The following is a 15,792-nucleotide window of genomic DNA, read 5'->3' as shown; positions in this document are numbered from 1 at the left end:
CCGGCCGGTCAATGGGGTTTCCCATTGTGGGGCAGCCCCACGCCGTCGGGAAACCGCTGGGCGCCGGCAAAACGGAGACTCCCGCCGGCGGAGAATGACGCCCCTGATTTGAAGGGAAAGGAAAAGTAATGGAGCTGGAAGGGAAGAGATATATTAGGAGTTATGGGTGGAGATGTATTGCATCAATCACCTGTTACACACTCTGCTTAATATTCAATTCAATTAACTTCACCAGGTCTGAATATTGGGCATGGTATATAACAGGATCTGAGTAAGTATACAGTGCACTTTGTGTTCCTGCACATGTCCAATTACAATCTTCTAGAATTCTATTAGAAAACAAAAGAATGCAAGAGGATAATTTAGAACTGGAGCAGGAAGTGAGGCCACAAATAAAAAATCACATTACAGAAACTAGAGAAAGAAATTGACAATCAAAAATATCAGAATGTGTGAAAAATAAAAAGGGCGTTGGAAATAAAAAAAAGAAAATATACCTAATAGAAGAATGCAGAATATATGCACTGTACATATTCTACATAATGGGCATGATGCAGACGTGTGCCATAAACAGGAAGGTGCTTTTTCCCCTATTGTTAAGATGGATGATATTCAGGTCTCAAGGCCTTGTAATTCCTGATTTTGGACAATGCCTAGATATCCTTGTGGTGGTCTTAAAGAGATTTTCTTTCCTCCCTACTACAGATCTGCCCTGGGGCATTTCTGCGCCAGAGGAATGAACACTTTAAGATACTAACCTGACATTTTAGACATTCTGAATAAGTGACTTGTTTCCTCAGGTCCGAGGTGTGACTATGCTGTCCCAAGAGGTGATGACAGAGATCAGTTTTGAGAATATTTTGCCTGTGACGCTGTCCAACTGTATCTTCACACTTGAGGGAGCAGGTTTAATTGCTGGTCAAATGGAAATAAGGTAAACTGGAACACTCTGAAAAAATACAGCAGACGTGTCCTTTCTGACTAATATATTTAAAGTAGATATATTGTAAAAACACATAATATAGAATAAGTTGGGACTTATACTTAATTAGGTTTAATATTTACCAGCCTTGAATCCAAAAAGATATAGTTCGGGATGTTCCGCACCTCCGCCCACATTTTGCGGCAGCAGAGGTCTCCCCCCTGTCATGATGTACACAAGTATATCATGGTGCAGATACACACACACTGATGGACACACAGCAATACCAATGAACACACACAACACCGCAGCCAATCACCAGTTAGAGCACACTCACTATAAAGACAGGGAGCATCAGAGTTCCCGCTCTTTCGGGATGCAGCCTCCGACACGGACAGAGCTTACAGCTTACAGCACAGGTCCTCACCATGTGCTGAGTGTATAGACTGGTTAGGACAGACATAGGTCTTTAGTTTAATCTAACATCGTGTTAACCCACAGTGAAAGTATGTTCAACAGTTTCTAACTTAATAAAATAGTGTTGCACTATTTTAAGTGTTGGTGGCCTGTATGTGTTCCACGGATCCAGAGCACTGAACACATCATGATACCAGGAGTTGAGGGATATTAGAACTTTTTAGACATACCTGCAAGTCATCTGCCTTCTACCAGCATACAGACATCCTGCAAAATGGACAGCGTCCACTCGGCGCCGCCGCTCCTTATCACCGGTAACCTGGGGGCCAACTGGAAGATATTCAAACAACGCTTCCAGCTCTACCTGGAAGCCACAGACCGGGAAGATGCCTTGGACAACAAGAAGATCGGTCTCTTCCTATCCTGGGCCGGGGAACATGCCATCACATTTTCAATTCTCTCACCTTTGCTGATGATGAAGATACATCAAAATTCAAGACTGTCCTCCTCAAGTTTGACACTCACTGCAACATAGAGGTGAATGAAAGTTTTGAGCGCTGTGTATCCAACAGCGTTTACAGGGTAAGGATGAACCTTTCCAGTCCTTTCTCACCCACCTCCACATCCTTGCGTAGTCCTGTAATTACGGGCCCACCTCCGACTCCATGATACGCGACCAGATAGTTTTCAGTGTTCAGACGGACCCCCTACGCCAGCAGCTCCTCAAGGTAAAGCAGCTCACCCTAGCGACCTGCGTGCGATACGAACACGCCACTAGTTGGTATTCCCACATCCAAGCTGCTGAAACGGCGCGGCAAGGTCCCCACGAGGCAGAACGGGTCCAAACAATCGAGCAACTCCAGGGCCTCAGCCTGGATGAGGGCGGCCATTTTGCATGCTTTTCGCGGACTCCCGCCCTTCTGCGCACCGAACGAGGGGATGGCGACGCCGACGAACGTACTGCACAGACGCGCACCACGTACAGCCGCACATGCGCGGTGGCGCAGCGAACGTACTGCCGCTACAACATGCGGCAACTGTGGCGCCGCCCACTTAAAGCGGCAATGCCCTGCCAAATCCCAACAATGCCTGAGATGTGGCAAACTTGGACACAATGCTGCTTTTGGCAGATCAGCTCGGCCTGCCAATTCGTATCGCTCCGGCCAGACTCGCAGGAATGTCCGGGCCATTCAACCCACGGTCACCGAGTCCGATGCGGACCTACTACCAGGTATTGACACCGAGGACCCGAAGACACCTTTTCGAATCGGTATCGTTACAAAAAACAGGGTGTTCCCGAAGCAAAGAATCCAGCCTCTATTGGTATACAGCATCGATCCAGACGATGAGTGGTGTGCCACCCTTACGGTCAACCGGTCCCAAATACGATTCCGCCTGGACACTGCTGCCTCCGTCAATCTCATTGTGCGGTCTGACCTCCAAAGCCTTTGTGTTAAACCAGCCATCCTCCCATCAGCCTGCCAGCTATTAGATTATAATGGCAATGCCAATGCTACCAGCGGCTCATGTCAGCTCGAAGTGACGCACAAGTCACGCAAAGCCATCCTTCCCTTTGAAATTGTGGGCTCCTTGAAAGCCTCCCTGCTTGGCGCGCAGGCATGCACGCTGTTGAACCTAGTTCAGAGAGTTCACTCTCTCTCTCCTGCTGACGCATCTGCCTTTCAGGACACCGACTTCAGGGCGCAGCTCGACGCCATTATCAACCAGTACCATGAAGTCTTCGAGGGCATGGGCACGCTCCCATACACCTACAAGATTTTATTAAAAACTAATGCCACGCCTGTGGTGCACGCACCTCGCAGGGTCCCAGAACCCCTTAAGGACTGCCTCAAGCAGCAGCTGCAGGACCTCCAGAACGAAGGAGTGATTTCTAAAGTCACGGAACCGACCGACTGGGTCAGTGTAAAAAAGCCTTCCGGCGAGTTGAGAATTTGCATTGATCCCAAGGACCTAAATCGCAATATCGCGAGGGAGCATTATCCAATTCCCAAGCGCGAAGAGCTCACATGTGAGATGGCTTGCACCAAGCTCTTCACCAAACTCGACGCCTCAAAAGGATTCTGGCAAATTCAGCTCGATAAATCCAGCAGGAAACTCTGCACATTTAATACCACCTTTTGGCAGATATTGTTACAACAGGATGCCGTTCGGGATCATATCTGCATCAGAAGTGTTCCATAGGATTATGGAACAAATGATGGAAGGCATTGAAGGTGTTGGCGTCTATGTCGATGACATAATCCTTTGGTCCACCACCCCACAGGAGCATGTTAGTCGCCTCCAGCGCATATTCAGACGTATACATGAGCATGGCCTCCGCCTCAACAGGGCCAAATGCTCTTTTGGTCAGACGGAACTCAAGTTCCTCGGGACCACATCTCCCAATTGAGTGTGCAGCCGGATGCGGACAAGGTAGCTGCCATCACAGCTATGAAAACACCAGAGGACAAGAAGGCGGTCCTCCGATTTATGGGCATGGTCAGTTTTTTTAGGGAAATTTATCCCTAACCTCGCCTCTCATACCACGGCTCTCAGGAACCTGGTCAGGAAGATGACAGACTCCCAATGGCTCCCTGCCCACAAGCGCGAATGGAGAGAACTCAAAGCAAAACTGACCACGACCCCGGTCTTAGCTTTCTTTGATCCAGCAAAGGAGACAAAAATTTTGACTGATGCCAGTCAATCCGGCATTGGGGCAGTGCTCCTTCAACGTGATGAGGCCTCATCATGGGCCCCCGTTGCATATGCGTCACGTGCGATGACCCCCACAGAGCAGCGCTACGTGCAGATAGAAAAGGAGTGCCTGGGCCTTCTGACCGGTGTGGTTAAGTTTCACGATTATGTCTACGGGCTTCCTCAATTCACCGTCGAGACCGACCATCGCCCGCTGGTCAATATAATACAGAAAGACTTGAACGATATGACGCCTCGCCTCCAGCGTATTCTTCTCAAGCTCCAGTGATATGACTTCCAGCTGGTATACACCCCAGGCAAAGACCTCATCATTGCTGACGCTCTCGCCAGGGCAGCCAACACTCCATGTGACCCAGCGGGATTTGTCTGTCAGGTTGACGCCCATGTGGCATTCGTGGCCTCCAATCTACCTGCCACGGATGAACGCCTCGTCCAAATTTGCCGCGAGACGACGGCTGACTCCTTGCTACAGCGTGTCATGCGCCACCTAACGGACAGGTGGCTCAAGGGCCAATGCCCTCAGTTCTATAATGTCAGAGATGATCTGGCGGTAGTAGACAGGGTTCTTCTAAAACGGGACCGCATTGTCATCCTGCATAGCATGCGCCAACTTGTCCTGGAACAACTACACGAGGGCCACCTTGGCATGGAAAAGTGCCGCCAACGGGCCCGAGAGGCAGTGTACTGGCCCGGCATTAATGAGGACATAGCCAACACAGTGCTCAACTGCCCCACTTGTCAGCGCTTCCAGCCGGCCCAACCACGTGAGATCCTGCAGCCTCATGAGTTGGTCACGTCACCATGGACCAAGGTGGGCATCAACCTGTTCCAAGCGCTGGGTAGAGACTATGTTCTGATCGTGGACTACTTTTCGAATTACCCGGAGGTGATACGGTTGCACGACCTCACCTCGTCTGCAGTCATTCATGCATGTAAAGAAACATTTGCTCGACACGGCATCCCGCTCACGGTTATGTCGGACAATGGCCCTGCTTCGCTTGCCAGGAATGGTCCAACTTTGCCAGGCGGTACAATTTTGCCCATGTGACATCCAGTCCCCTGTACCCCCAATCCAACGGCATAGCGGAGAAGGGAGTACATATAGTCAAACGGCTCCTCTGCAAGGCTGCCGATGCTGGGTCCGATTTCCACCTTACCTTGCTGGCCTATCACTCCGCCCCGCTGTCCACTGGCCTGGTGCCAGCCCAGTTACTCATGGATCGTACCCTGAGGACGACGGTGCCGTCCATCCATGTCCCAGACCTCGACCACGTTCCGGTCCTTCGCCGAATGCAGCTGTCTCGTGCACAGCACAAGGGGGCTCATGACTCCCGTGCAGCTGATCTCCCTGCTCTGGCTCCAGATGACAACGTCCGCGTCAATCTTCCGGATGGGGGCTGGTCTGCGACCGATGTTGTCCTTTGACAGGTGGCTCCCCACTCGTTCCTGGTTCGTCTACCGGATGGCTCTATTCTGCGCCGCAATTGACGCGCCCTTCATCTCATTCCACGCTTGCCACATGATCCTCCAGTGTCGCCTCACCCTCCTGCTGACCCTGCCACGGACTATGCAGATCTCCCTGTCATTCTGCCTCCCCCTGACTCTGACGTAGTCCAGCACGCTCCTGAACCGGCGGCTCTCGACCCACCCTTGAGGTGGTCAACCAGAATCTGTCATCCACCTCAGAGACTTAATTTATGAACTTTGCAGACTTATAGACTCTCTGAATTGTTTCGTGGCTTTGTTTGATCGTTTCCCTGGTTTGTATACAGTATTGATCTTGTTATTCTTGTTGCATACTGCTTCTCTGCACCAGGCACCGTCCCATGTAAATAGCTTAGTTCTCATGTACGTAGTCCTGTAAATATGTCTGCGCACCCCACACGTAGTCAGGAACATTCTCACCATACATTATTTATTGCCACACACATACATTCTTTTACAAAAGGGGGGATGTTATTATATACACCAGTATATCATGGTGCAGATACACACACACTGATGGACACACAGCAAGACCAATCAACGCACACAACACCGCAGCCAATCACCAGTTAGAACACACTCACTATAAAGACAGGGGGCATCAGAGTTCCCGCTCATTCGGGATGCAGCCTCTCAGAAGGACAGAGCTTACAGCTTACAACACAGATCTTCACCATGTGCTGAGTGCATAGACTGGTTCGGACAGGCATAGGTCTTTAGTTTAATCTAACATTGTGTTAACCCACAGTGAAAGTATGTTCAACAGTTTCTAACTTAATAAAATAGTGTTGCACTATTTTCAGTGTTGGTCGCCTGTATGTGTTCCACAGATCCAGAGCACCCAACACATCATCCCCATTGGCCAGTGGTGGGGTCACCTGGCCCCTCTGCTGTCAATGAGGTTTTCCCCAGGAGGGTGAGTCACCATCGGCAGGACCAAAAGATCACTCCGGCAGTGACAGCAGGGAAATCCTGCCATTATTGTCACGGTAATTGTGCAATTGGGTAATATAATTAAGAATTAAAGGCTAGAGCTAATAAAACAGATGTTAAGAATTCAGTCAAGTCAATGCTCAAGTTGGAAAGAAGATGTCAGGGAGGATGAATGGAAAATGGTGCTACAGAGAAATTTGGAAATCTTAAAATTATTTAAATGCTCTTTCAGAACTTTGTTCTTATTTTACCTGTTCTTACCTGTCAGCTTAGCTTCAGTTGGTAGCAAACTTCTCTGCATGTCCCAGGGTTGCGAGTTCAAGTTCCACTCCAGGATTTGAACTCAAAAATCATGGCTGGTGCTCCAGATACAGAACTAGTGCTGCCCTGTTGGGGGGGTCATTTTTGAGTTGAGACATGAAACCAAGGTCCCATCAACCCTCTAAGGTGAAAGTAAAAGAACCCATAGCGCAAGACTATTTTGAAGAAGAGCAGTGGTGTTACTCTCAGTTTCTTGGTCAATATTTAATCAAGATCAATGTTTATATTGATCTTCCCTTTAATCCAGATCTCACAACCCGATTTGTTGTTATTGCACTACTGTCTGAGGCAGTTTGCTATGTGCCAATAGTCTGACCATTTTCCTACCGTACAATAATGACTAAACTTTCTAAGTACTTCATTGGCTGCAAAGAGTTTTGAGACATTCTGAGATCATGAACGATGCAATATAATTGCAACTCTTCTTTTTCTCTAGGGTTGGGACATTAAATCCTGGAGAAGTAATTACAAAGGAAGCTACATTTATTCCCAAGAAAATGGGTTTGAAGACATTGACTGTGGACTTTGACAGTGATAACCTCAAGGATATCAAAGGATACATAAACATTGACATTCAAGCAGAGGAATAATGATCCAAAAGGATCTTGGAAACCCCATTCATAATGAGTCCATTAGCTTATAGCCTTTTATAATTTTGCACATTTGTAGTTTTTTTTTTGCACAAAGTTGTTCCAGCTACTGTCATTAATCAGCACATTAAATTTTCTAATATTTACAAAGTAATTTCACAAATTTATAGGGCGGGGTTCTCCGTTGGCAGACGCCAAAATCGCGAAACGTGATTGGACGGAGAATAGGTTCCGACACTAAAATCGAGGCGGACGCCGATTTGACGCCAAATCGCAATTCTCCGTCACCTCGATAGCGGCGTCAATGCGGTCCACACTTACAGTTTGCATGTCATTAGTGGGCCTGACCTGGTATTCTCTAGGGCCTCCGCGATGCTCCGCCTCCGATTGGCCGAGTTCCCGATGGCGCGGTTCACTTGTGCTTTTAAATATCGTGAAACCGGCGTCGTGGCTGCTGAGGGAGAGGGGGTCCGGAAAGTGTCCAACATTGCCATAGTTTGCTGACAGTTGTGCCGCTGGCCAGGGGGCTTCTGCCAGGTCTGGGGGCAGTAGTGGGGGTGGCCAGGAGGTGGGCTTTGGGGTTGGGTTGGATGGGCACGGAACACCATTGCCACTGCCGTCAAGGCAGCTATGCAGCTACACACGCCACTAACAGCCCACTGTGAACTTAGGGCTACGGGTCATATAGGTGTCCCCCCCGGCCACTCCCTAGGTGCCTTCTGGCTCCAGCCGACCCATCGGCTGTACGGGCGTGCTCCAGCACAATCAGTGCCACCTTGCTGGCTGGGATGAGAGTGTGTGGGGATGGTATTGTGTATATGTGGCTGCAGCCTGTCAGCCTGCCGAGTGTCAATCCCAGACCCGGCGAATCCCACACCGTTTTTCATTGGAATTGATTGTGTTCCACATGGCACCGGTACTAGCCCCTCCACAGTTGCTGAATCGATCCAGATTCGGCGCCTGTTATACTGTCGTGAAAGTCCATGATTTGTGCGGCGCCGTCAACACTTAGTCTGAGAAACGGAGAATCCCGCCCATACTTTTTGTAAAATATTCCCTTCATCCTTGTTAACATGGAAAAACTTTGACTCCCTCATTTCATATGTTCAAATTGACTTCACTCAAGGAAAGAGTCATAAGAAAGAGACACTGTAATGACATAAATGGTGCGTCATATTATCAGTGATTGCTTAACAATTAGAAAACTGTAAGATTTAAAATGCCAATCAGTGAAAAATCAAGGGCTGGAATCGCCAGTCCCCCAGCTGCGTCTTTCTTGACAGCGTGCCAATCGCTGATGGCGGGATTCTCTACTCCCAATGCTTGTAAATGGATTTACCCAGTGAAGCTACCCCACAGCACTGGTGAGAACAGAGGGCGGGATTGTTCCGTGGGGGCACTTCTTCCTCTGCGCCGGCCCCTGTAGGGCTCCGCCATGGCCGGCACGGAGAAGAGAACCCCCCCGCGCATGCGTCAAAATACGCCGGCTGGTCTGCGCATGCACGGAACCACGCTGGCGGTTCCGCGTATATGCGAGATCACGCCGGCCCTTTGACGCATGTGCGAACTCATGCCGTCCCTTCAGCGCCCACTGGAGTGGCACCCACCCCTCCGGCGTCCAGCTCGCTCCCGAAAATGCAGCGAATTCCGCACTTTCGGGGGCTGTTGACGCCAGAGTGGTTGGCGCCAGTTCTCCCGCCGGTGTGGGGACTTAGTCCCCAGAAGGGAGAATCCCGGCCAGAGACTCCCAATGGCTGGAGAATTCCGCCCCACTTCAGTTGAACACTTGGACACTGAGGTTGAGTGAAGAAAGTAGTTTGAGTTCCATTACATTTAGTTTAACACGTTTGTTTTCAGGTTTGAAAGGATTTTAGCGCATTGTTGTCATGTTACTAAGCTGACACCTTTTCAAGGGTCACAATGGCATTCCAGAGACTGGACAGAGTTAATGTTTCAAGTCCTGCATGCCTCTTCTTAGGTTTCCGAAATAAAGTAAGGTTGAACGCGAAATGTTAACCCTGCTTCTCTCTCAACAGATGCTGCCTGAGCAGCTGAGCATTTTTCGCACTTTCTGTTTTTATCTTCGACTCCAGCATCTGCAGAACTTTGCTTTTATTCTTGAGACTGAGATTTAACTTCCCTACTTTGTAAAGATGAAGGGCAGGCCACACCCCACCAGGCCCCCCAGCCCCCACTGAAGACCCTTCTGCCAGCGGAACGGCTCCCCCCTGACTGTGGTGGCGCTGGGCACAGTCCGCAGCCGCCACGTGAGGTCCCCGAACGTTGTGAGGACACGGGCTCCACGCTGATGAGGACTCGGCCCATTAGGGGAGGGCCTCAGGTGACTCCGGAACTCAATCCCTCTACCAATAAAGGCCAACACTCCATAGGCCTTCTTCACAACCCTATCAACGTGGGTGGCAACTTTCAGGGATCTATGTACATGGACACCTAGATCCCTCTGCTCATCCACACTTCCAAGAACTTTACCATTAGCCAAATATTCTGCATTCCTGTTATTCCTTCCAAAGTGAATCACCTCACACTTCTCTACATGAAACTCCATTTGCCACCTCTCAGCCCAGCTCTGCAGCTTATCTATATCCCTCTGTAACCTGCTACATCCTTCCACACTATCGACAACACCACCGACTTTAGTATCGTCTGCAAATTTACTCACCCACCCTTCTGCGCCTTCCTCTAGGTCATTGATAAAAATGACAAACAGCAACGGCCCCAGAACAGATCCTTGTGGTACTCCACTTGTAACTGAACTCCATTCTGAACATTTCCCATCAACCACCACCCTCTGTCTTCTTTCAGCTAGCCAATTTCTGATCCACATCTCTAAATCACCCTCAATCCCCAGCCTCCGTATTTTTTGCAATAGCCTACCGTGGGGAACCTTATCAAACGCTTTGCTGAAATCCATATACACCACATCAACTGCTCTACCCTCGTCTACCTGTTCAGTCACCTTCTCAAAGAACTCGATAAGGTTTGTGAGGCATGACCTACCCTTCACAAAGCCATGCTGACTATCCCTGATCATATTATTCCTATCTAGATGATTATAAATCTTGTCTCTTATAATCCCCTCCAAGACTTTACCCACAACAGACGTGAGGCTCACCGGTCTATAGTTGCCGGGGTTGTCTCTGCTCTCCTTTTTGGACAAAGGGACCACATTTGCTATCCTCCAGTCCTCTGGCACTATTCCTGTAGCCAATGATGACATAAAAATCAAAGCCAAAGGTCCAGCAATCTCTTCCCTGGCCTCCCAGAGAATCCTAGGATAAATCCCATCAGGACCCGGGGACTTATCTATTTTCAGCCTGTCCAGAATTGCCAACACCTCTTCCCTACGTACCTCAATGCCATCTATTCTATTAGCCTGGGTCTCAGCATTCTCCTCCACAACATTATCTTTTTCCTGAGTGAATACTGACGAAAAATATTCATTTAGTATCTCGCCTATCTCTTCAGACTCCACACACAACTTCCCATCCCTGTCCTTGACTGGTCCTACTCTTTCCCTAGTCAGTCGCTTATTCCTGACATACCTATAGAAAGCTTTTGGGTTTTCCTTGATCCTTCCTGCCAAATACTTCTCATGTCCCCTCCTTGCTCATCTTAGCTCTCTCTTTAGATCCTTCCTCGCTACCTTGTAACTATCCATCGCCCCAACTGAAACTTCACACCTCATCTTCACATAGGCCTCCTTCTTCCTCTTAACAAGAGATTCCACTTCTTTGGTAAACCACGGTTCCGTCGCTCGACACCTTCCTCCCTGCCTGACCGGTACATACTTATCAAGAACACGCAGTAGCTGATCCTTGAACAAGCTCCACTTATACAGTGTGCCCAACACTTGCAGCCGACTTCTCCACCTTATCCCCCCCAAGTCACGTCTAATGGCATCATAATTGCCCTTCCCCCAGCTATAACTCTTGCCCTGCGGTGTATACTTATCCCTTTCCATCATTAACGTAAACGTCACCGAATTGTGGTCACTGTCCCCAAAGTGCTCTCCTACCTCCAAATCCAACACCTGGCCTGGTTCATGACCCAAAACCAAATCCAACGTGGCCTCGCCTCTTGTTGGCCTGTCAACATATTGTGTCAGGAAACCCTCCTGCACACACTGTACAAAAAACGACCCATCTAATGTACTCGAACTATATCTTTTCCAGTCAATATTTGGAAAGTTAAAGTCTCCCATAATAACTACCCTGTTACTTTCGCTCTTATCCAGGATCATCCTCACCATCCTTTCCTTTACATCCCTAGAACTATTTGGAGGCCTATAGAAGACTCCCAACAGGGTGACCTCTCCTTTCATGTTTCTAACCTCAGCCCATACTACCTCGGAAGATGAGTCCCCATCTAGCATCCTCTCAGGCACTGTAATACTGCTCTTGACTAGCAGCGCCACACCTCCCCCTCTTTTGCCTCCTTCTCTGAGCTTACTAAAACACCTAAACCCCGGAACCTGCAACATCCATTCCTGTCCCTGCTCTATCCATGTCTCCGAAATGGCCACAACATCGAAGTCCCAGGTACCAACCCATGCTGCCAGTTCCCCTACCTTATTTCGTATATTCCTGGCATTGAAGTAGACACACTTAAAACCACCTACCTGAACACTGGCCCCCTCCTGCGACGTCAAATCTGTGCTCCTGACCTCTATACTCTCATTCTCCCTTACCCTAAAACTACAATCCAGGTTCCCATGCCCCTGCTGCATTAGTTTAAACCCTCCCAAAGAGCACTAACAAATCTCCCCCCCAGGATATTTGTGCCCCTCAGGTTCAGATGTAGACCATCCTGTCTGTAGAGGTCCCACCTTCCCCAGAAAGAGCCCCAGTTATCCAGAAAGCTGAATCCCTCCCGCCTGCACCATCCCTGTAGCCACGTGTTTAATTGCTCTCTCTCCCTATTCCTCATCTCACTATCACGTGGCACGGGCAACAACCCAGAGATAACAACTCTGTTTGTCCTAGTTCTGAGCTTCCATCCTAGCTCCCTGAAAGCCTGCCTGACATCCTTGTCCCCTTTCCTACCTATGTCGTTAGTGCCAATGTGGACCACGACTTGGGGCTGCTCCCCCTCCCCCCTAAGGACCCGGAAAACACGATCTGAGACATCACGTACCCTTGCACCTGGGAGGCAACATACCAAACGTGAGTCTCTCACGCTCCGACAAAATCTCCTATCTGTGCCCCTGACTATCGAGTCCCCAATTACTAATGCTCTGCTCCTCTCCCCCCTTCCCTTCTGAGCAACAGGGACAGACTCTGTGCCAGAGGCCCGTACCCCATGGCTTACCCCTGGTAAGTCCCCCCCCCCCACAAGTATCCAAAGCGGTATACTTGTTTCTCAGGGGAACGACCGCAGGGGATCCCTGACTGCTTCTTCCCAGTCCCTCTTACAGTTACCCATCTATCTCCAATCTTTGGTGTAAGTAATTCCCTGAAGCTGCTATCTATGACCCCCTCTGCCTCCCGAATGATCCGAAGTTCTTCCAACTCCAGCTCCAGTTCCCTAACTCGGTCTTGAAGGAGCTGGAGATGGCAGCACTTCCTGCAGGTAAAATCAGCAGGGACAGTAACGGCATCCCTCACCTCAAACATCCTGCAGGAGGAACATTGCACTCCCTTCCCTGCCATCCCTCTAACTTTCTACCAAGATCTGGCTAACAACTAAATTAAATTAAAAAAAAAAAATAATAATAATAAAATATGGTACTTACCTCACACCAATGGGTTTTATTATTAGGTTAGAGGAGGAGGGCGGGTGGGAGACACTACACGTGTAGTGTCTCGGGTTTCCTCTCCACCAGAATTTATTGGTGAGGGTCTTCCCAGAAGTCCGCGGGTCGAACTTCCTGTTCCCGCCTTAAACATTACATTTTTTTAAAAACAGCAAAAAGGGACCGAAAACGGGACCAGTTAAGTGTTTACCGCTGAAATTGACTAGCCTGCTCCTGTGAAGGTCTCCCAGAAATCACTAACGCACCGCTCTCGCTGAAATTGACTGGCCTGCACCTGCAAAGACAAGTGTTTTTAAAGGAGAAACTTACCTCCCAGCAATCACTTGCGCACTGCTCCCGCTGAAATTGACTGGCCTGCTCCTGCAAAGACAAGTGTTTTTAAAGGAGAAACTTACCTCCCAGAAGTCACTTGCGCACTGCTCCCGCTGAAATTGGCTAATCTGCTCCGCTCCCGCTGAAATCGACTGGCCTGCTCCTGCAAAGACAAGTATTTTTAAAGGAGAAACTTACCTCCCAGCAATCACTTGCGCACTGCTCCCGCTGAAATTGACTAACCTGCTCCGCTCCCGCTGGAATCGACTGGCCTGCTCCTGCAAAGACAAGTGTTTTTAAAGGAGAAACTTGCCTCCCAGAAATCACTTGCGCACTGCTCCCGCTGAAATTGTCTAACCTGCTCCGCTCCCGCTGAAATCGACTGAGTGGAGGTGAGTGACGGCCTGGGGGGTTGGCCGCTGGGCAGGCGATGGCGTGGCCGCAGTCTGAATGTGTGGGGAGAGGTGTGTCTCGGGTTGTGTGTGTGTGTGTGTGCGGCGGGGTGCTGGTTAGAGTGGGCTGGGCTCCGGGGGAGTGCCGGGAGGGGGGTCAGTGCCGGGGAGGGGGATGGGGGGTCCGTGCCGGGGAGGGCGATGGGGGGGTGTCCGTGCCGGGGAGGGGGATGGGGGGGTCCGTGCCGGGGAGGGGGATGGGGGATGGGGGGTCCGTGCCGGGGAGGGGGATGGGGGGGGTTCCGTGCCAGGGAGGAGGTTGGGGTCCGTGCCGGGGAGGGGGATGGGGGATCCCTGCCGGGGAGGAGGATGGGGGGGTCCGTGCTGGGGAGGAGGATGGGGGTGGGGGGGGGGGGCCCGTGCCGGGGAGGAGGTTGGGGTCCGTGCCGGGGATGGGGATGGGGGGTCCGTGCCGGGGAGGGGGATGGGGAGCAAGTGAGTTGGTCCACCTGGCCAGGTGCCAGCCTCCAACAGTTGGACCCATGCGGTCCACGCCTCCTGGCTGGGGGGGAAGGAGGGGATATGGGCAATGATGACATGTCATCGTTCTCTCCCCCCCCCCCCCCCCCCCCCCCCACAACCAGGCCGTCATGTTTCCCGATCATCCAGCGATGTTGACCGCCGTGGCGGCAGCCGCTAATGTCCATGTTGCCCTGGATGAGGAGGAGGAGCGTACCAGCGAGGCGGCGCAGGATGCCGCTGAGGGGCAGGCGGCAGCCGCCCAGGCTGGAAGGACACCTGACCGATAGGACGAGGAGGGGGAGGAGGACGTCGCGGCCCCACGGCAACGGAGGCACCCGAGGGCGCCCCGTGTGTACCGGCCCCGGCAGTCATACCAGGACCTCACAGACCGGGAATGCAGGAGGAGACTCCGGATGAGGCGGGAAACCGTGGCACACATCTGCCACCTGCTGGCACACATGTCACCGCGTGGCACTGGCGGGGGACACCCTCTCCCCGTGTCCGTCAAGGTTACGGTTGCCCTGAACTTTTATGCAACGGGGTCATTCCAGGCACCGAGTGGGGACCTGTCCGGCATATCGCAGACATCGGTGCGTCGGTGCATCCGGGCAGTGACAGATGCCCTATATGCCATGGCGCACCGCTACATCCGCTTCCCTGTGGACCGGGCCAGCCAAGATGCCCGGGCCGTGGGCTTCTCTGCCGTGGCCGGGTTCCCCATGGTCCAGGGCGCGATCGATGGGATGCACGTCACCGTGCGGCCACCTGCAGATAACAGGGCCGTGTTCACCAATAGGAAGGGGAACTATTCGATGAACATACAGGTGGTCTGCGACCACCACATGATGATCCTGCAAGTCTGCGCCCGTTACCCAGGCAGTGTACACGACTCATACGTGTTGTCACGGTCATCCATCCCCGGCATGTACGAGGGACGCCATCCCCGGCTGAGGGGCTGGTTGCTGGGCGACAGGGGCTACCCATTGCGATCTTGGCTGATGACGCCTGTACGAAGGCCACGCAATGAGGCGGAGAACTGCTACAATGATGCCCATGTAGCGACAAGGGGAGTGATCGAGAGGTGCTTTGGCGTGCTGAAGATGCGTTTCAGGTGCCTGGACCTCTCTGGGGGCGCCCTCCAGTATCGGTCGGATAGGGTCGGCCGCATCATTGTGGTGTGCTGCGTCCTGCACAACATAGCCCAGCAGAGGGGTGATGTGCCGCAGGCAGAGGAGGGCGGAGTGGAGGAGCAGCAGGAAGAGGCGCAGTCCTCCCCAGATGAGGGGGATGGGGGCAATGGTCAGGGCAGACGGGCTAGACACAGGCGGGTGGCTGTCCACCGTTACCGGCTGGCCCAGCGGGCACGGGACAGACTGATAGCCGCCCGCTTCACTGACTAGATGGGCGTGG

At 51.4% G+C, this 15,792-nt stretch overlaps 1 protein-coding gene across 1 annotated transcript in view; it reads left to right on the top strand.

Moving 5' to 3' along the window:
* The window catches only part of LOC140428321 (protein-glutamine gamma-glutamyltransferase 2-like), a 64,928-nt gene extending 55,205 nt beyond the window's left edge, over positions 1–9,723 (top strand). Inside the window, exons 12-13 of the mRNA XM_072514667.1 lie at positions 801–934; positions 7,230–9,723. Of these exons, the coding sequence (XP_072370768.1) occupies positions 801–934; positions 7,230–7,383 (288 nt within the window). The 3' untranslated portion in view covers positions 7,384–9,723. The remainder of the gene's footprint in view (positions 1–800; positions 935–7,229) is intronic.
* Positions 9,724–15,792: the final 6,069 nt, after the last annotated feature.

This window comes from Scyliorhinus torazame, chromosome 8, assembly GCF_047496885.1.
Source record: "Scyliorhinus torazame isolate Kashiwa2021f chromosome 8, sScyTor2.1, whole genome shotgun sequence".
NCBI classification, from domain to species: domain Eukaryota; kingdom Metazoa; phylum Chordata; class Chondrichthyes; order Carcharhiniformes; family Scyliorhinidae; genus Scyliorhinus; species Scyliorhinus torazame.
Note: the sequence above shows the minus strand (reverse complement) of the source record. Positions and strands in the feature narration are given on the sequence as shown.